Genomic DNA, 20,111 nt, shown 5'->3' with positions numbered 1-20,111 from the left:
GTTGACGGTAAATGAGAAAGTATTTTAGCCTGATTGTTTGCCTTTTCTGTTACAAATAATATAAAAGCAAACGTTTTACTTTTTCGCATACCATTTACTTTCTTTGTTTACCAGTTCTGTCTAACAAAGGATTAGATATGACTGACAGAGATCGTAAACTAATGAAGACGGAGAATGTGAGTGAGCGCTGTGTGATCAGGCGCTGCCGTTCTCTTCTCAGGCGCTGGTGTTCACCACCCGTCAAAATAAAAGTCCGTCAAAATATTTAAAAAATGGCAAATATCGGCCGATGTATCGGCCTTTGGCGATATATCGGTCGACCACTACTGTTATTGTCTCTGTGTAAACTACAAAAACGTGAGTTTGTGTTAAGGGTAATGTCATCCGCATGCGCATTAAGTGTTCAGTATATAGGCATGTAGCATTTCTTTACAAAATGATATCGCCAACTACTGGCCTGGCAGCAGAATACAGCATTTTTAGTCATTTTTTCAGATTATTGTGAATGGAGATCGTTTTGACAATGTATTTGTCTTTGCATGAAAAACACGACGGGAAAAACTGTTTTTAGTACTTCGTTGTTGTGTAAATGTACCCTCTTGCTTTCATTACTGTACTTGTGCTTTTATGCGTCATGAACAGTTCTTTTATATTCTTATTGTCAGAAACTTATTTCATGCTGCATGTGTACTCATTAGTAAACCAGTCAGGGGATTCTGCAGTTTAGACTGTTTTATGTAAATGAAATTAGTTTTCTTGGCTGTCAGCTAAACTTGTGAATTAGTCAGACCCATGTTTGTTACAAAATGTGCTTGCTTTTGCTTTTTGTCTAGGGAAGGGAATGAGAAATCATATCAGCTCCTGCGGGACTCTCTGGATCTCTATCTCACTATTAACCCTGATAACGTGCAGTATCTTCTGCTGCAGGCCCGCCTCTACTTCCATCTGGGCATCTGGCCTGAGAAAGTGAGTTCAGTCTCTCAGATGAGACTTGAATGTCAGTAACAATCCACAATTCACAGTAGAAAACCGATGCTTAAAGGGATGGTTCGGAGTAAAATCAACCCTAGGGTCCTTTGCACCATGACCTCGAGCCAAACACCCCCCCAGAAGCCTTTTTTCCCTTGGTCGAACATTATTAAAGTTAGAGCTTATTTAGAGATATCAGCCGGATGGCTTAGTGCAGGCGCTAATGGATCCTATGATGTATCTCGTAAATTACCCCACTAATAATGCCCAGAATGGTCCAAACGTCTACAGTAGTGCAAATAGGTTCTGTACTCATAAAACGAGGCATTGGAAAGTTTGTAAGTACATCAGGAGTTTATTTAAATAACACTTGCCTGACGGCTCATGCTACCGCTAACCCGGACGTCGACGTCACTTCAGTGATTTGGGAAAAGCACGTAAAAGTCCTGGCAGAAAGCTATGCATGAAGATGTAGTGCAATGACGAATTATTATTTTTTCCGAAGTGTTGACAACTTAGTGTTAACTAATAATTGTTGCAAACTGGTACTACCAACAAAATATTAGTGTATTCCTGGAAATGGGCGTCGTTACACTACATCCTCATGCATCGCTTTCTGCCAGGACTTTTACGGGCTTTTCCCAAATCACGGAAGTTACGTCGACGTCCGGGTTAGCGGTAGCATGAGCCGTCAGGCAAGTGTTATTTAAATAAACTCCTGATGTACTTACAAACTTTCCAATGCCTTGTTTTATGAGTACAGAACCTATTTGTACTAATGTATAAGTTTGGTACCATTCTGGGCATTATTAGTGTGGTAATTTACGAGATACATCATAGGATCCATTAGTGCCTCCACTAAGCCATCCGGCTGATATCTCTAAATAAGCTCTAACTTTAATAATGTTCGACCAAGGGAAAAAAGACTTCTGGGGGGGGGGGTGTTTGGCTTGAGGTCATGGTGCAAAGGACCCTAGGTTGATTTTACTCCAAACCATCCCTTTAATATTGAATAGTAAAAGATAAACTCTCTCCGGTGCATATGCATAAGGATACTGGTTTGAATTTGTCCTTCATCATTTTCTAATCCCATTCCTTCTTTCTGTTCCAATGCTTTCCTATAACTCTCCATTGTTATTCCATGAAAAAGGCCTTTAAATATAAAGGTGGCGGCTCTTTACACTAAGTGATAAAGGGTTAATTAACACAAAAATAAATCAATTACTCACCCTCATGTCAATCCAGACCCATAAGCCTTTCGTTCGTCTTCAGAACACAAATGAAGATATTGGTGCTCACAAAAGCTCAGTTTTTTGTTACTTCGTAATGTTATGAAACTTAGTAAAGGTTTTGGCACTTGCAATGTGAACACGCAAAAATGATTGGACATGATTTGAAAAGGGTAAATGGTGCTGAAAAAACCAGCAATGCAAGTTTGAGAGGTGGCGCCACGCCAAATCTCGCGAGAATCACGACTTGCTTTACGGCACGACGTCACATACATCAACAACATATGAAGCAGCCTCTATGGAAGACACTAGCACGCATTTCAGACGTGAATCATGGCAGAGTCGATGAAGAAAGCGCGGTCGGAAGAGTGCAGAGACGGCTCTGCTTGAGTGGTATTTATGACAGTAACGTTAAATACAAGTACTCCACAGCGACTCTAGGGGTCACTATTTGAGAAAAACGGAAACTGCATAGTGTGCCTTTAATTAGTGGGAACTTTTGGTATTGCGGCCAAACAAAATCTTACTGAAAGCTAATTTTTTTTAGATGTTAACCTCAAGTTTGGAACACAACTTGTCTAGATTTATGTAGTATCTTTGTGCATTTTTCATGACAATAAACGGAAAATCCTTTTATAACTTTTTTAAGCTCACTTAACTTCAGCAATAATCTGCCAAATGTCATCTTTGAAAAGAGACCAAACTTAAATCTGTGCTCCAAAGCATTTAAGATTTAAGAAAGTTTAAGTTGGAAATTTAAAATTCACTTAATAAGTGAATAAGTGGATTATAACTACCTTATCAATATAATTTAGTACCATAAAATACCATAAAAATACAAAATATTAAATAGAAAACAATTTAGAACTAAAATATAGTACATTCATTTTATTGAAATTAAACTAAATCTGTCATTTTTGACCGCCACCAGAGGGTTAATGAAATCCGAGAGATTTCTGTCCCTCCATTGAAAGTGTATTCATCCGAAACGGTTCAAAAAATTTATAAAGAGATCGTAAAATAAATCCATATGAATCGAGCAGTTTAATCCAAGTCTTTTTAAAAGACGATCACTTTATACCAATGAGCCAAAACATTATGATCTCCTGCCTAATGTGCTGTTGGTCAAAACAGCGCCGACCCTCCGAGGTCTGGACTCTACAAGACCCCTGAAGCTGTCCTGTGGTTTCTGGCAGCAGATCCTTCAAGTCCTGTAGGTTTCGAGGTGAAGCCACCGTGGATCGAACTTGTTGGTCCAGCACATCCCACAGATGCTCAATTGGATTGAGATCTGGGGAATCTGGGGAACATCTTGAACTCTTCATCATGTTCCTCAAACCATTCCTGATCACTTCCATCAGGGAACACCATTGTCATGAGGTGCACCTGGTCTGCAACAATGTTTAGGTCACTTCAGAAGACTGGGATTAACCCCCTTTTTTCATATGATTTATTTTATGATCTCTTTATGAACATTTTTGAACAGTCAGGGTTTTGAGTGAATAGACTTTCAATAGAGCAACAGAAATCTCTGAGATTTCATTAAAAATATCTTCATTTGTTTCAAAGATGAATGAAAGTATATGGTTTTGGAATTACATGAGGGTGAGTAATTTCATGTTTGGGTGAACTATCCCTTTAAAGAGGGTAATTGCTATTTTGAAGGTGGATACTGTTTGCACCAAGTATAAATAGGACTAAATAGCACCCCTGGTTACACTAAGTGCAAATAGTGACATGCTATTCTCAAAGTGTGTAAACAAAAGTAATATGCTATTTTACTAAGGGTATATTATCTGTGCAGTCTCTGCCAAAAAGATGAGCTATTTGCACAAAATACAAAAGCATATTAAGCATCACTTTTACATTTCTAATAGATGTTTTTCACACCTAACACACAACTTAAAAGGGAATGTATATTTTGCACTTGCATTGGGAATTTGTGATGGTGAATATTGCGATTAATCTCATCATCTTTTTATGATTGAGGGTAATAATTGAATTTCATCATTGTCTATATTAATATTTGAATGGGAGACGAGTGTAAGCAGTGTGTGTGTAATACGCAGGTTTGTTTGATGTGATTTGTCTCTGTCTCAGGTGTTGGATATTCTGCAGCACATTCAGGCTCTGGACCCGTCCCAGCACGGAGCGGTCGGGTATCTGGTGCAGCATACGCTCGAGCACATCCAGCATAAGAGACATCCGGAAGAGCCGGAGGTGAAGAGACGCAGCGCGCCGGAGCACAGGGACGTACAGTACTCTGTAGGCCTCGTCATGAAACATAAGAGGTGGGTTCCTGTCTGTGTGTGTGAGCTGCACACTTATGAACTACATGGAGCCTGAAACTCCATTTATTCGGAAATTTTAGAACAGCAACATAAACTTCTATCTTGAAAACTACAGTGTTCTCTTTTTTTTTTTTATAACCAACATGGCTATACTATATAATACTGCAAAGTATTATATTTTGCCTCTTTTTTTAGTTTCGGGTGAAATATTCCCTAAGTCAAAAGATTGAATTTTCTTTGAAAGAATTTTCTTACTGATGCTGCATTTTATTTGATTTAAAATATACAGTAAAAACAGTAACATTGTGAAATATTATTAAAATTCAACTGTTTTCTATTTGAATATATTTTAAAATATAATTTATTCCTGTGACGGCAAAGCTGAATTTTCAGCATCATTACTCCAGTCTTCAGTGTCACATGATCCTTCAGAAATCATTCTAATATGCTGATTTGCTGCTCGGTTATCATCAATTGTTATTGGTACTTAATTATTAATAATGTTTTTTAATATTATCAATGTATATTTTTGCTGCTTAATATTTTTGTGGAAACCATGATTAATTTTTTCATAGAAAGTTCATTGAACAGAATTTATTTCAAATATAAATCATTTGTTCCATTAATATCTATTTGTTACATCTAATATCTATTAATACCATAAATATCTTTACTGTCACTTTTGATCTGTTTAATCATGATCAGATCTCATGTTTGATCTGTGTCCTTTATGAATAAAAGTATTAATTTATTTTCTTTTAAAAAAATCTTACTTAACCCACACTTTTGAATGATAGTGTATCACGGTTTCCACAAAAATATTAAGGAGCAAAAAAAATTCTGTTTTCAACATTGATAATAAAATAAATATTTCTTGCACACCAAATTAGAAAGATTTCTGAAGGATCATGTGACACTAAAAGCGTAAACAGTTCTTTTAATTTGCTATAATATTCCACAATATTACTGTTTTAATGTATATTTAATCAAATAAATGCAGCCTTGGTGAGCAGAAGAGACTTAGAAGAGACAAAAAATCCTTAGTTGTTCCTACTTTTCCGATTTTTTTTATTTTATTTTTATTATTATTATTATTTATTTAAATTTTACATTTATATTTTACATTCAAAAGCTTGGGGTCAGTAAAACATTTATATAGCTTTTTTTGTTGTATGAGAGAAGACATCATTTGTGGAAGTGATTGCTTCCACAAATAATTAGACTCTTTCAATATGAATGGAAAACTTACTTTTCCAGTAAAAAGTGAATCCCTTCCAATGCATCTGAAACAGAAACACACAAGTTTAGCTAGTAAAAACATAGGACAGGAGTAAAAAGAGCAGCAAACAGTGTTAGCTAGTGTGATAAGCAGCTGCCGTCAGTGCTCAAGGTGATGCTTGTGTGTTTATATGATGCCAAATAATACAATGTGAAAAGAGGCTAATTTATATTAGGAATATTTGGTTAAGAATGTTCTCAAACTGTCCGATGTCCTCACAGGTCAGGCTACAACTGCGTTATCTATGGATGGGACCCTAAATGCACCATGAGTCAGGAGTGGATTAACACCATGAGGGTCCATCAACTGTCTAAGGGGGCTGATCAGCCATTTTACAACGTCCTAGTGCAGGACGGGACCTGTAGATACGCTGCGCAAGGTGAGACTTTCCGTGAGCCAAGATCAGTGGGATCATTTTAGCAATGGATATTATTTGATTCTTTTTTATTTGATTTTTTTATTTTATAGGTTGTGCATATACTTTTGGAGACTGGTATCTGAAAACTGCTCTCTTTATCCTAATTGCTCTCAATTTCATTAGCAGCAGTGAATCATTTATTTGGGGGCAAATGGGTCAGGTTCCTTTTGGAGGAACTAATTTAGCTTCTACTTCAGAGTAGGGTCTAAACCAGCACTATAGGAACTACCAGTGACGTAAGTGTACACTGATTGGCCGAACGCACGCAAAAGACCAGCACCTGTCATTTTTAAAAGCCATGTACACACAGATTATAGCCTATATATTTACTCCAGTAAGTAACTCTACGAACATGGAAAACAGTGATAGATGGACCTCTCAAGGAGAAAATCCAATGCAACTTTGAGTGGACCAAGAGAAACTTGATTATGTATTTCTGCTCAGCAACACTGGACATCAACCTCACGGCAAACTCTAATACCTTTTCAAATACTGTCTACTTTCTTTGTGTAACAGTTCTATATAATAACGTATTAGACAGATCGTAAACTAATGAACATGGAGAATGTGTGCTCTGGCATTCTCAGCGCCGTCAAAATAAAAGTCACAATGACTTGCGTCACTTCAGAGTTCCTACTGGCGGTGCGAATGCAACCAGATGGCCTTAGGGGAACATTCAGTTCTCAAGGAACCACCCTGGTTGTTAGTTCCTGTAACAAAGTTCCAAGAACTACCCGGTACAAAAGGATTTTGAATAATTCCCGCCGAAGGCAAATGTGAAAAAGGGGCCGACGCCTGGTTGAGTAGCGTTAGTGGTTTGTTGAAACTAAGCTGCACCCTTCCGGTCTCTCTTGAATCCAACACGGAAGTGATTTAAACTGCAGTTCATCAACTGGCCACTAGAGACAGTGTCCAAAAGAGAGTCAACCCCATAGAGCCCCACTGTTAATATGCCCAACTTTACAGCAGAATTCTTTTTTTACAACCTGGTATGAAAAGTAGTTTTGATCTATATGGCTAATTTGACCCTTTATAAAAAAAAAATTCATCAGAAAAAACTGATTTTTTATATTTTTTTATAACTCATCCATTTAAATGATATTAAGCCTTAAAGTTCTGCATAATTAAGGGCGTGGCCACTTGAGTGACAGGTGGATTGCGCTGCTGTCACTAGCCGTTTGTCTGCTGTCTGTTAGCCGTCACGTCACCTCAGCTAATCCCGCCTCTTTTCCCATTTTCGGTTATCCGAGAGTGACGCGCTGCCAAGATGGCGACTGTCAGCTCCGCCCACTTTGGGCTTCAAAAATGCTCCAGAAACCTACGGGTGATGTCACGGACACTATGTCCACTACGTTTCTGGAGCACGCTCGAAGTGGACAAGCGGTTGATCAATAACTACACACTGGTCCAGTCGACCAATCAGAGCCCTTTCCAGAAGGAGGGGCTTTATAGAAACAGGAGCTAAACAGAGCGTTACTGACAGACTGGGAGGAGAGGAGCTGCCATTGTAAAATATGTGAAAGTGTCTTTGAACATTCAAGCATGAAAACCTATCCTGGTAGAGCCCAAAAAACAAAATCAAATCTAAGAAACCCTCACTTTCTCTTTTCATTTGCAGAGAATCTGGAGCCTCACTCTGCCCCGCTGGAGATCGCTCACCCTGAGGTCGGCCGCTACTTCTCTGAGTTTTCTGACACGCACTACATCGCTAATGAAGAGCTCCAGGCACGTTACCCAGAGGACATGTGCAAGACCCACAGGACTGTAGAGGAGCTTTACCACGGCCTCAACCCAAACTCAGGCCAACCATCCGAGCCAACCGCCAACTTCCAGGACCATGATTTATTAGATCCGTAGACCAGAATGCCACCTCTTTCCCTCCCTCCTCATTTTAAATGCGAAAAGTCACTCAATTTGTCCTGTAATATTACAGGAAGTTGCTCAATACAACTGACAATGGACCGAATTTGATGTTTGGAGTTCTTGTTAAGGCCAAAACCAGTAGTTTTTATTTAATTCATTTCCTTTGTACAACATCCTTGTCCTAGATCAGTTTTACGGGCAACTTTGACCCCAGAGCTGCAAATGTAGTCTGAAAGAAATAATTGTAGAATTTGAGTGGTTGAGTACAAATGATGTGGTTGAGTTACAGTATTTATGGAAACAAAACATACTCTGGATAATATATATAGAGATTATATGAACCTACACTACAGGAGAGTCTGAACTTCTGTACAGTATATGTGTTGATGATCAGCTTCAGGCCCGTCCATTATGTCGTTACTAATGCACTAATTTCATATATGTTAATATGTTAACAAACATGCACTTGACATGAAGTAAAATGTCTAACACTGTCACCTTGGAACTATTTTGTAATGTTTACTTCAAAGTTATTTAAAAAAAAGACCTAGAGAACAAGGGCTTAAGGAATTCTTGGCTCATGGTTGTAAATACAAAAGCATTGAGAATATAAGAATGAATCTCAATAAAAAAAAGAATCCCCACTTCTAGTGGTTCAGTTATTTATTTATTTATTTATTTATCTTTGTTTGTTTTATTTTTATGACTTCTCTTTAGCTTTGTAAGTTTAGGTTTAGGGAGATTGTAAGATTCCCTTTCAATATTTTATTATTATTATTTCGAATAATAAAATATTAATTTGGTATATTAAGAAAAAAAATTAAAATTTAAAATATCGTGGTAGATGATTCCATTTTCAAGTTTCTCTCAAGCAAAACATTTTGAGGTCACCAAACAAATGTATGCAAATTTGAGACATTGACCAAGTGAACTCTTGTACAGATGGTAAGATTTCCCTACTTCTAGATTCTGGAGAACATGACCGTCAGGTTTTTTTTGAGTTGAGATACAAATCAAATATTAAAACATTCTGAAATTCATGTTAATTTGTCAATTAATATTTTTACTTGAATTGTTATAATTTTATATTTTCACTAGTAGTCTCATATTGTTTCCCACTATATGACAATATATCGACAGCAATTCACTGTTTTATCAAGCGACAAACAAGTCAGGGCGATGTCCCTCGTCTTGTATCCAAAGCAGAGTGTGTTTGCATTAACTTTAATACTCATCCAAAGTCACACAACCTCAAATATTTATAATGCAAATAAGCATCTGTCAACACTATAACTTTCTCCGGCTGCAGAAGATGCTGGGTAAATATCACAAACACATTATTTGCATTGTTGTTTTAAAAACAATATCTTTAAGAAACTTCAATTTAATTATATAAGTTGAACATTCGTATTATTTAATAATTTATATTTTATATATTCACTAAATCTTATTGACCACGACCCCAAATATTGCTATGACAGAAACGCCAGGATGTCTTCTTTTATGTAGTTTGGAGATTATCAAATGTAAATACATCTTTTTATACATATACGTTTAAAAAAAATCACAAACCCAGTAAAAACCGGTAGAGCCATGTGTGTGTGTGTGTATGTGTGTGTGTGTCACTGCTGCTTATTTGCATATTTCATGAGAGGGGCGGAGCTTTGCTGTTAAAGTGTGAGCGAGCGCAGCGTACATCGCGAAAGTTGTGATTGTCTCTTCCGGACGTTAACATGGGTGCTTCTCAGTCAGGACGAGTTCCTGAGTTTCAAGATCTGACTGATAAAACTGGCTGTGAGTATCTAACTTTCTAAATATATAGACGGCTACATTTTTCCATGTGTGCTTAAACGATAGACCTAACGTTAGACACTTACAAAAAAGTACTATGGTGCAGTGATGGTACCTGAAGGTAGTACTATGGTATTAATATACACAATACCCCAATGTACTTTAAAGAATAGTACCATGCATGGTTAAAAAAAGCACACACATTCACACAAATTCAAAATGATCATTATTAGTGATATGTTTAGCATTATATTATGTTTGTTAATGACCCTTGATCATTCAATGACTGTACAACAAATATATGCATATTAAAATGCTTAGTGCATATAGCCTGTCTAAATTCTCAGTGCATTCTAGTGATGCAATGCAATAAAGTAATGAACTGTCAACACACACAACAACCTAAATCTAACGAACCCCGAATTTCACTCAGTTTAAATGTAGAAGTAGAAGGACTTTTGGAGAATCACAAGTAATCCCTCTCATAACTGTGAATATAACTGTGCCAATAGATCATTATTGAGGAATGGAGAGTTATTTGCTGTACAACTGTATGAATAGATTACAATCAACTAAATTGTGATAGAATAAATGTAGAATAGATATTGCTTCCTTTACACTATTCTTCTTTACATATGAGTTTTTCTGGTTTTACTGGTTTTTGTTTCTTGTGAGCATGTATTTGTGAACTATAGCCTATAATTTACTTCTTCTTGTCATTTCCACCATTAAAGAGAAGTGTCTCAGTTAACAGCAGAAAATAATAGTCTACATCATGGTTTTGTAAAAGGAACTGCAGGGTGGTCGTAATAATCAATTCATTAAATCATAAAAATGTACAAATTAAAATCAATAATTCATTTTTTTTATAAAAATAAAAACCTTACTAAAAAGATTCAATATTTTATTTTCTATGTCACTCTAAAATAATTTTCACACAGAAATTGCTAGTAAATTTCACAAAGAAATTACAAAGAAATGGGGAAATTTTGAAGTACAAAAACTGAAAAAACTCCAATAATCTTTGCTTTAGGTAACACTTTACAGTAAGTAAACATTAGTTAATGCATTAACATGAACTAACAATGAACAATATATTTTTACAGCTTTTATTAACCTTTATGTTAGTATATAGTGTATATATATATATATATATATATATATATATATATATATATATATATATAGTGTACAGTTAGCACATACTAGACATCTCAAATGCATATTGTATGAGCAATAATAATAGTGAGTGTTTTGATTTGGTGTCAGCTGTCATGAGATAAGGGATTGATTGCACATTCCATTTTGGTTGACTAAATATCTATAAATACAATTTGTACTGTGAGATGTTGACAGTGTTGTACATTGAGTCCATCACCTCCCTCCTGTTGTAATCTGAGAGTTTATTATGGTTACCTAATGAAACATGCATTGTTTAACAACTCAGTTTGATGATATGATTCATTATCAATTCATCTTGCACTCCACACACACATATCAGCTGCATCCGAAATCACATACTTCACTAATAGGAGAAAAACAGGACGTGACAAAAGAAGTATGTCCTAATTCAAAGTATCCTAAAAGGCAAAAAGGTACCCAGATGACTTACTACTTCCGATGAGATTCTGAAGAGTGCATACGATGGACACTTTACTATCCTATGAGGCCACAGGAGAGGATTTTTAAATGGAAGTGAAGCAACGCAACTGGCGCTGGTAGGGTCACATGACAATGACAACATGGGGATTGTAGTACGTCTGGATTACACTCATACTATACTGAACATACTATTTTAGCAATCGTAAAGTATGTACTTAATCAAAATAAGCACCTACTCAAGAGAGTATGTGATTTCGGACGCAGCCTATTCTCTGTCTCCATCACTCCTTCATAACAGCTTTGACTGACACTGCATTGACTTGCAAAGTTATTTGAAATCTTCCTAAATTTGCTGTATTTTTCTCACTTTAGTTTCCATTGAGCAGCTAAAAAACCTCCATAACAGATTTGTGTACCTGACTCAAGATGAAGACACTTTAAGGTACTGTACAAATGACTTGATGCCACTCATTTAGACTATATTGACTGTAAACAAATACTGTCATAACGGTCATCTATCACACACTTTATATTAATGCCTGTGTTAGGGCAGAGCCATTGGTCTGCAAATTATGGACGCAGATTTTTGGAGTTACAGTTTAACAATAAGCAAAATCTGTTGTTGCAATATGTTGTTTTTACCAGTTAGCTTTTCTAATTTTGATGCAAGTTCAACTTCTGCTTAATATCATATGACACAGCGTGTATTATTGAATTGTGTGTTTTGAAACACTCATTTTCCTTTATAGTGAAATGTAGTGTAAAAAGAACCGTTTCTTCTAAATTTCAGACGTGAACACCTTGAGAATATGAGCGATTTGGCCCTCAACCCAATCCGAAGACAGATCATTGAGGCCTTCTTTGATACAAGGTGTGTACAGAAAAAGAAAGACTCTAACATATGGGTCCATATCAGAATTAGAATCAGTTAATAATCAATGCCTAATAGTTAGAGAGTCAGACTGGTATCCTGAAGGCTGTGGGTTCGATTCTCAATACCGGCAGGAACTGACTGAGGTGCCCTTGAGCAATGCATCTAACCCCCAATCGCTCCCTAGGTGCCACAGTGTGTGTGTGTGTGTACTAACTGCTCTAAGTGTGTGATCACTAACTTGGATGGGTTAAATGCAGAGGACAAATTCTGAGTATGGGTTGGGGTGTCACAATATATCGCAATACGAAAATGCAACAATATGTATTGTGTATAATTCACCCAAAATGAAAATTACTGTGTGAGAAAAAATTCAAGTTTACATAGTTTTAGTGTCAGTACTACATTAAACTACTATATAATGTTGAATATAATGTATAATCATGCCATGGGGGAATATTTGTGGGTCCTGATAATGCCAAATGTCTTATGTTACCAGTGGCCTACATTATTTTAAATATCTAGGCCTAGTCAGTGAAAGAGTGCAAGTATATTTGTCTAAAATAATTCTGTATTTTAAGCTTCAGAATCATTCTGGTTTCACCATTGTTGTCCTGTGCATTGGGTTACCAACACCAAGTCCAAGCCTATTCATTTCCACACCCAATGTAATAGAGACATAGCGACATGCGTCATAATCTGAAAACCACGCCCTCCGAGTGCGGGAACAATCCAACCGTCTCCATTGTCTTTGTATTGCCTGAAGCTGTCTCCTTGTAATTTTTGACTTAGAACAAAAAAAGTGACTTAAAAAGTGACTTAGAAATGTCTAAAAGCTGCTATGTGACAGGGTGTACAGCAAACAAGCTTAAAAAAAACCAGAACTAAGTTTTTATAAGCTGTCGACCCCAAAAAACGAGTGTTTAAGGACACAAGAGTCCTAAATGGCCTAAATGTCTCTATACCGAATTTTGCATTTTAATCAACAGTAAAATTTTTGTTAACCTTTTACCATATGTCTTGGAGTATCGCAATAATATCGTATCGTAAGAGTTCAAGTATCGTTATCGTGATATATATATATCGAATCGTGACTTGAGGGTATTGTTACACCCCTATGGGTTACCATACTTAGCCTTCACATGTCACCTAAAATCTAAAAGTATAAAGACACAGTTAGGTTTAGTCATAATAAACATATTTACAGATGCTGAATAAATATCAACTGAATTTACAAAGATATTGCCTGGATTGCTTACAGGCAAATGCTTAGGGAGGCATTCAACTCTTTAAGAGTGAAATGTCCTGTAGAAAAAAAGCTGTTCCTGTGCCTATATGTGCCAGTGCCCAGTGATCTGAGGCAACAGGGTGAGTGGAGTGTGATGATTTTACCTGCCCTTTTCCTCACTCTGGAGGAGTACAGGTCAGGGGAACACCAAGAATCCTCTCAGTCTTCTGAACCAAACCAGACGGTTAAAGAAGCACATAGAGCAGACTCTCTATGTGGGTCTCTATGTAGGTTGAGTAGAATTGTGTCTGTAGTTCCCATGGAAGGTTGCTGGCGAAGGAAGCGCAACTTCTGCTGGGCCTTTTTCACAACAGAGTCTATGTGAGTGTCCCTCTTCAGGTCATGAGAGATGGTGGTGACCAGGAACCTGAATGACTCCACTGTTCGGAGAGTGAGGTGTTCCTCCTGAAGTCCACTATCATCTCTCCACTGTTTTGAGCGTGTTCAGCTCCTGGTTGTTATGACTGCACCAGGCAGCCAGTTGTACGACCTCCTGTCTGTATGCAGACTTGTCACCGTTGTGGATGAGGCCGATGACAGTGGTGTCGTCTGCAAACTTGAGGAGCTTAACAGAGTTTTTTTTAAAAGTGTAGTCATTTGTGAACATTGAGAAGAGTTGTGGGGAGAGGACGTAACCCTGAGGAGCGCCAGTGCTGATGGTCCTGGATGCGAGTTTCCCCAGTCTCACTAGCTGCTGCCTATCTGTAAGAAAGCTGGTGGGCATGGAGAGCTTGATCAGTTTGGCTGTGAGAAGATCAGGCATGACGGTATTGAAGGCCAAACTTGCGTAAGTTCCTGGGGTCCCATTTATAAAACTGTGCGTAGGAACCTTACTAAAAGTGTACGTGCGCCCGAAAGGCAAAAATGGCGTACACAAAAAAATATTCAGACTTATAAAACCGTTCGTACGCCAGAACCTGCGCAGAATTCACTTTATAAATCCCAGTCAGCGGAAGATTGTGCGCACATGCGTCTCCACCCCGAAATAACCATATATGGAGCTTACAACGCCTAGTTTTACTATGCAGATCCTCATCTGCATATCATTTGCATATTATTATTCATCCACGTGATAACGTTTTAACGGTACAAGACACATTACATTAATAAAAATCAAGTAGTTGCCTATCCTTGCCTTGTGCCTTGTTTTTGAATACATAAATCAAATAGTGTAAAATACATTTCAGAGAAAGTTTTCTCAATCTTTTCCACTGGCCGAATTGTATTTTTAATTGATTTATATTTTTAATGGAAACAGATCGGCCTTGGGCATTATTTGTACGAAACTATTTTCTCAGACAATCTGGTATTATCATGATAAGCAATTATCTCTGTGGTTAAAACATTAAAACACAGCACGCCACAGGAAGTGTTCAAAAACATCGCATCTACAACAATATTTCTATTGATTGAATTTGAATATAAAAAATGTTGTAACTTCTCAGTAATGATTTCATGTTTAAGTGTTTAACTCCATTAAATTTGAATGGCATATTTAATCTAAATGTTTATATCAGAAGTAAAACACAGTTTAAATCATTATTTTATTTATTTAAACTGTTATTTGCGTCAGTTTCACTAAACGGCCCAACGCGCTCGCTGGCGCGGACATTTAAGAAGGGATGGATATTTGCTTCAAGTGACAGGCTTGGTGAGTGAAATTATATTTGTATTATCTTTCTCTATATGTTTAATTTTCTTTAGATTTTCTGTCTAAAAGTGACCAAAAAGACACTTAACTCCAGCTCACCATCGGTGTCGCCAAACTGCTCCATCTCCAAAACGTTCGTACGCATGGGTCAGAGTTTGCGTGCAGGTGCGCACATTTTCCTGTCAAGTTTGTTTTTATAAATCACAACTTATGCGTCGGAAGTGGCGTACGCACATTTTCAGCCCCGTTTTGTGCGTACGCCACGTTTATAAATGAGGCCCCAGGTCTGTCGATATGTTGCAGGATGTAATGCAGTCCCATGTTGACTGCATCATCCACACACCTGTTCGCTCTGTATGCAAACTGAAGAGGATCCAGCAAGGGTCCAGTGATGTCCTTCAGGTAGGCCAACACCAGTCTCTCAAACGACTTCATGACCACAGATGTGAGAGCGACAGGTCTGTTGTCATCAATCCAGTGATTTTTTTGGGGGGACCGGAATGATAGTGGAGCGGCAGGGAACTTCACACTCCTCCAGTGATCTGTTGAAGATCTGTGTGAAGATGGGGGCCAGTTGGCCAGCGCAGACTTTTAAACAGGCAGGTGAAACACCATCTGGGCCTGGTGGATGGCAGGAGGGGGGAGTGCAGGTGTTGGTTGCAGGTATCTCAGTTTTAAAAGGAAAGTCCACAGCTTTTTTTCTAGATGTGGTTTGATGTTTTTCTATTTTTGTAGTTTCATGAATTGTTTTGCATTTTTCCTTTGCGTTTTTCGAGTAAAGTCGAGAACGTTTGTCAAAATGATCCCCGTTCTCACAGATCCGTGAAAACGACTAAAAACGCTGTATTCCGCTGCCAGGCCAGTAGTTGGTTGGCGATGACACTTTGTAAAGAAACACTATACTTGAAAATCTGATCCTTTTTGTCACTTGTGTAATAGTGCAAATTTAGGTACATATATGCATATGTTCTGGGACTGCTCTCGAATTGTGTCAGTCTGGTCCTCAGCCCAGGACTTACTGACAGATCTTCTGAAGATTCCGATCCAAAAGGACCCTCTGATTTTTCTTTTGCTGGATGATTCTTCGCTGTCACTGTCTGTCAATCAAAGGAGGATTCTGTCCGTTGTCCTCACTGCTGCTAAAAAGGTTATCTTAAAACTGTGGTTGGAACCAACTACCCCAGCTACGTCTATCTGGATGTCATATCTACTGGACATTGCCCTTCTGGAGTGTACCACAGCTAAAGTGCTCGGAGCCAATAGAAAGACAATACAATTTTGGTTGGACCTTATTGAGACTTTATCAAGAAGTTTTTAAGATCCTTCTAAGTTTTGGTCATATTTATCTATTCTATGTATTTATATTTAGTCTTACGGTTATGGGCGATCTTGGGCTTTGTTGTAAATAGTTATATACACAAAATGTTTAATAAATAAAGAATCACAAAAAAAAGAAAAACACTATACTTGCCTATAGACTGAACACATAATGTGCATGCAACATGATGTCACTGTTTTCACAAATTCGCCTTTCTGTAGTTTCCATGGTGACGATAACAGTATCGTTTTCAAAAGTTTGCGTTTTCAGGCCCCCAAAACGCTGTGTAAATAAACGGCCAAAATGTATAAAACAATAGTTGAAAACAGTGTTGTGTGAACGGCACTTAAAAATGTGTACAGTCAATATATATATATATATATATATATATATATATATATACTGTATGTATGCTGGTAAAGTTGGACATGCATATATATCCAACTTTATTTTTAAGAGTTTGGCTATAAAAGTTTACATTTTGCAATGAAATAAAATTATTATACAGTAATACTTCTATAATGTCTGTGTGTTGTCATCAAGGAACTTGGGTCAAAAGGAGAAGGGCTGTTTGCAGGAGATCGGTTTTGAGGAATTCGTTACCGTCCTGGCCTTTTTCAAACCACCCAAACCACACATTGCTGAGGAGGAGAGAAAAACCATCAAGAAGGAGAAACTACGCTGTGAGAAATAAAGACCTCAAACAGATGTTCTTTCAATTGCAGTTTTGATCTAAACAAGTTGATATACAAGTTTTGCAGATCTCACACTGCAATGTAACTTTAAAGGGATACTTCACCCAAAAATGAAAATTCTGTTATCTTTTACTCACCCTTATGTTATTCCAAACCTGTATGAGTTTCTGTCTTCTGTTGAAAACAAAAGAAGATATTTTGAAGAATGTTGGTAACCAGACAGTTGACGGAAGCCATTGACTCCCAATAAGAAACTAGTACAGGTTTGGAACAACATAAGGGTGAGTAAATGATTTTAATTTTTGGGTGAACTACCCCTTTAACATACTTTGACATGTTAAATAGAATTATCCTGTGTGTGAAAAATATCTAAACAACGGTTAAGCGTCACTATAAATGCCCCTTTTAACATAATTTGAGATGCTATTTAAATTTCTCTCAGTATTTATACAGTTTTGCTGATTTACATTTTTACACCACACAACTACTTGGTAAAAGCATATTTCCTTCTCTGTAGTTCTGTTCAACATGCACGACACTGACAATGATGGCGTCATCACTCTGGATGAATATAGACTTGTAAGAATCATTTGACTTCTACTTTTATGGCTACAAACACAGTAGCACGATTTGATACTGATTGTGATTGTGATTGCAGGTGGTAGAGGAGCTGCTGTCTAGCACTGAAACCTTAGGAGCAGAAACAGCCAAAGCCATTTCAGACGCTGCCATGCTGGAAGTCGCCAGTGAGACAGTGGGTCAGATGGTACGGTGACTTTCCAAGATCAGTGTTGCCAACTATTTTCAATGGAGAGTAGCTCAATCCTGCTCAAAAATATGTCACTAGATGACGTAATGTCCTCACTTTGTCGGCACTTTACATCTGTTTTCTCTCCTAAGCCATGCACACATACTGTATTTTAATAACCAATATCCAATAAGCTGTTCTCATTTACATTATTTCTGCCAGACAACAGAAAGAGTATGATATAGTGACTGACTACATGTAAACCAGTCGCTAATCTAGCAACACTGTCCATGACGCTTCTCTAAATTCATCTGAATTCCACTGCAATGTCAAATTCTGATGTGACCTTTTTGTTTTTAGGGTCCTGATGAATTTTATGAGGGAATCACCTTTGAACAGTTCATGCAGGTTTGCACTCTATAACATTTTAAGGCCTGGGTATACTTCATTTTCTGTGTTCTGCTCCATCTTTTAAAACCTTTTAAAGTATAGTCCCTTTGTCCGTGAGCAGGGAAAGCCACATTCGGCGTGTGCATACTATCTAGTGAACTTTGTTTTCAAGCACTCGTCAGTCATACATGTGCTGTTGTACGTGCACTGTCCACCGTCCGCGGAGCCTCTTGATGACGAAAATGACTTCAGGCGGAAGTATTCTTTGAAGTTGACATGAAACGGAAGTTGTGACAGTCTTCTCTTCCCTATTGAGTGAAACGACTTCATGAATAAAAAATAAATGTAAGGCGGGACTTTATTTTGTCCATCGGGAATTGATTGGATCGAATCGTTGTGATCTCATGCAACTGACAGGTTGTCCCACCCCCACTCCAGTAAACATGTCATCAGAGAAGAGAAGAGATGTAGAAAATATTTTGATTAAAGATTACGAGGGCACATTATTATTTAATTTTTTTTTTGTAAATGGTGCGTACAGATAAATAATTTTAAATAAATACAAAAAACTCATTGTGACTTTAAATATTATAATAAAATGACATGCATGCTATTCATACCTCAACTTTCAACGTCTCTCCAACAGATATTGAAAGACATCGAGATCGAGACCAAGATGAATGTTCACTTCTGGAACTTGGAAACCATGCATTGTGGGAAGTGAGAGTCATTTCCGCTTCTGAACAGCACTTTTTCAGCACAGTCTTTATTTTAGATCGAAAGATCTAAAGTTTGTCCCACGGATTCAACCCTTAGTATTGAGTTTACTCGAGGGTTTTTCTCTGAAATATCTCCAGTGATGTAGATATGGTGGAAGTGACCACAACATGCTCTGGGGGATACACTTCAGAGTCCAGACCTCTGAGGCAAAGCGAACATACAGTGTGTTTATACATATTTGGAAGACATTTAACAACCCCTTGAGGCCCGGCTGTGTTTGTGGCTTCTTATCTCAACTCTACTCTGACATGCTCGCAAACATTTTGATTCATAGATACACTATGTATACTGTATTTTTAGCAGGGTTGTTGAGAATGCAAAAGTGAACCTTGTGATTGCGAATTTCCCTTTTGAGCAAAATGCTTGTTTTGCAATGGAGGAAGTCTTCCTTAACAAACCAATGCTAAAACACTCCACACCCTAAGTTAATGAATCCACAAATCTTATCATTTTCCTCAGAAACAACAGGGAGCGATTGTTTTGTTGCCCTTAAAATGTAATACATCTGGCTTCCTTCCACCAAGGTTATATATTAATAAATAATACAGGGTGTGTAAAGTTTTTACTGCAACAGCATTTACTGTAGGATATTACAGTGCAATATTTTTGTACATTATTGTCATTTGAAATCCTCACAACTGTCACAAAACCTTTTCTTTATATTGAAGAGAATAAAATAACCATTGTTTTAAAAGCTGTTTTGAACTTTATATTCATCAAAGAATCCTGGAAATATAATGTATCCCAGTTTCCACAAAAATATCAAGCAGCACAACTGTTTTCAACACTGATAATGATAAGAAATCAGCAAATTACAATGATTTCTGAGGATCATGTGACACTGAAGACTGGAGTAATGATGCTGAAAACTCATCTTTGCATCACAGGAATAAATTAAATTTTTAAATATATTACAATAAAAAAAAAT

At 37.3% G+C, this 20,111-nt stretch overlaps 2 protein-coding genes across 3 annotated transcripts in view; both read left to right on the top strand.

Moving 5' to 3' along the window:
* fbxo21 (F-box protein 21) overlaps nucleotides 1-8,693 on the top strand; it is a 14,638-nt gene extending 5,945 nt beyond the window's left edge. For both annotated transcript variants that reach the window (XM_082170825.1, XM_082170824.1), the window contains exons 9-12: nucleotides 834-966; nucleotides 4,299-4,489; nucleotides 5,990-6,147; nucleotides 7,805-8,693. In XM_082170825.1, the coding sequence (XP_082026951.1) occupies nucleotides 834-966; nucleotides 4,299-4,489; nucleotides 5,990-6,147; nucleotides 7,805-8,043 (721 nt within the window). In that variant the 3' untranslated portion in view covers nucleotides 8,044-8,693. The remainder of the gene's footprint in view (nucleotides 1-833; nucleotides 967-4,298; nucleotides 4,490-5,989; nucleotides 6,148-7,804) is intronic.
* Nucleotides 8,694-9,713: 1,020 nt separating this feature from the next.
* On the top strand, nucleotides 9,714-19,878 carry tesca (tescalcin a). Its single transcript, XM_082170870.1, has 8 exons — nucleotides 9,714-9,843; nucleotides 11,815-11,884; nucleotides 12,233-12,313; nucleotides 17,114-17,253; nucleotides 17,783-17,844; nucleotides 17,924-18,031; nucleotides 18,374-18,421; nucleotides 19,050-19,878. The coding sequence occupies exons 1-8, from the start codon at nucleotides 9,783-9,785 to the stop codon at nucleotides 19,125-19,127; spliced, it is 648 nt and encodes a 215-aa protein (XP_082026996.1). The 5' UTR covers nucleotides 9,714-9,782; the 3' UTR covers nucleotides 19,128-19,878.
* Nucleotides 19,879-20,111: the final 233 nt, after the last annotated feature.

The sequence above is a fragment of the Leuciscus leuciscus genome, assembly GCF_965113295.1.
Source record: "Leuciscus leuciscus genome assembly, chromosome: 5".
NCBI classification, from domain to species: domain Eukaryota; kingdom Metazoa; phylum Chordata; class Actinopteri; order Cypriniformes; family Leuciscidae; genus Leuciscus; species Leuciscus leuciscus.
The sequence above is the reverse complement of the archived record's forward strand: the minus strand, read 5'-3'. Positions and strand labels throughout refer to the sequence as shown.

Coding starts and splice junctions, on each gene's coding strand:
- tesca (XM_082170870.1), top strand. CDS start 9,783: ATGGGTGCTTCTCAGTCAGGACGAGTTCCTGAGTTTCAAGATCTGACT. Junction 18,032..18,373: donor GTGAGACAGTGGGTCAGATG/GTACGGTGACTT, acceptor TTTTGTTTTTAG/GGTCCTGATGAATTTTATGA. Junction 18,422..19,049: donor CCTTTGAACAGTTCATGCAG/GTTTGCACTCTA, acceptor TCTCTCCAACAG/ATATTGAAAGACATCGAGAT.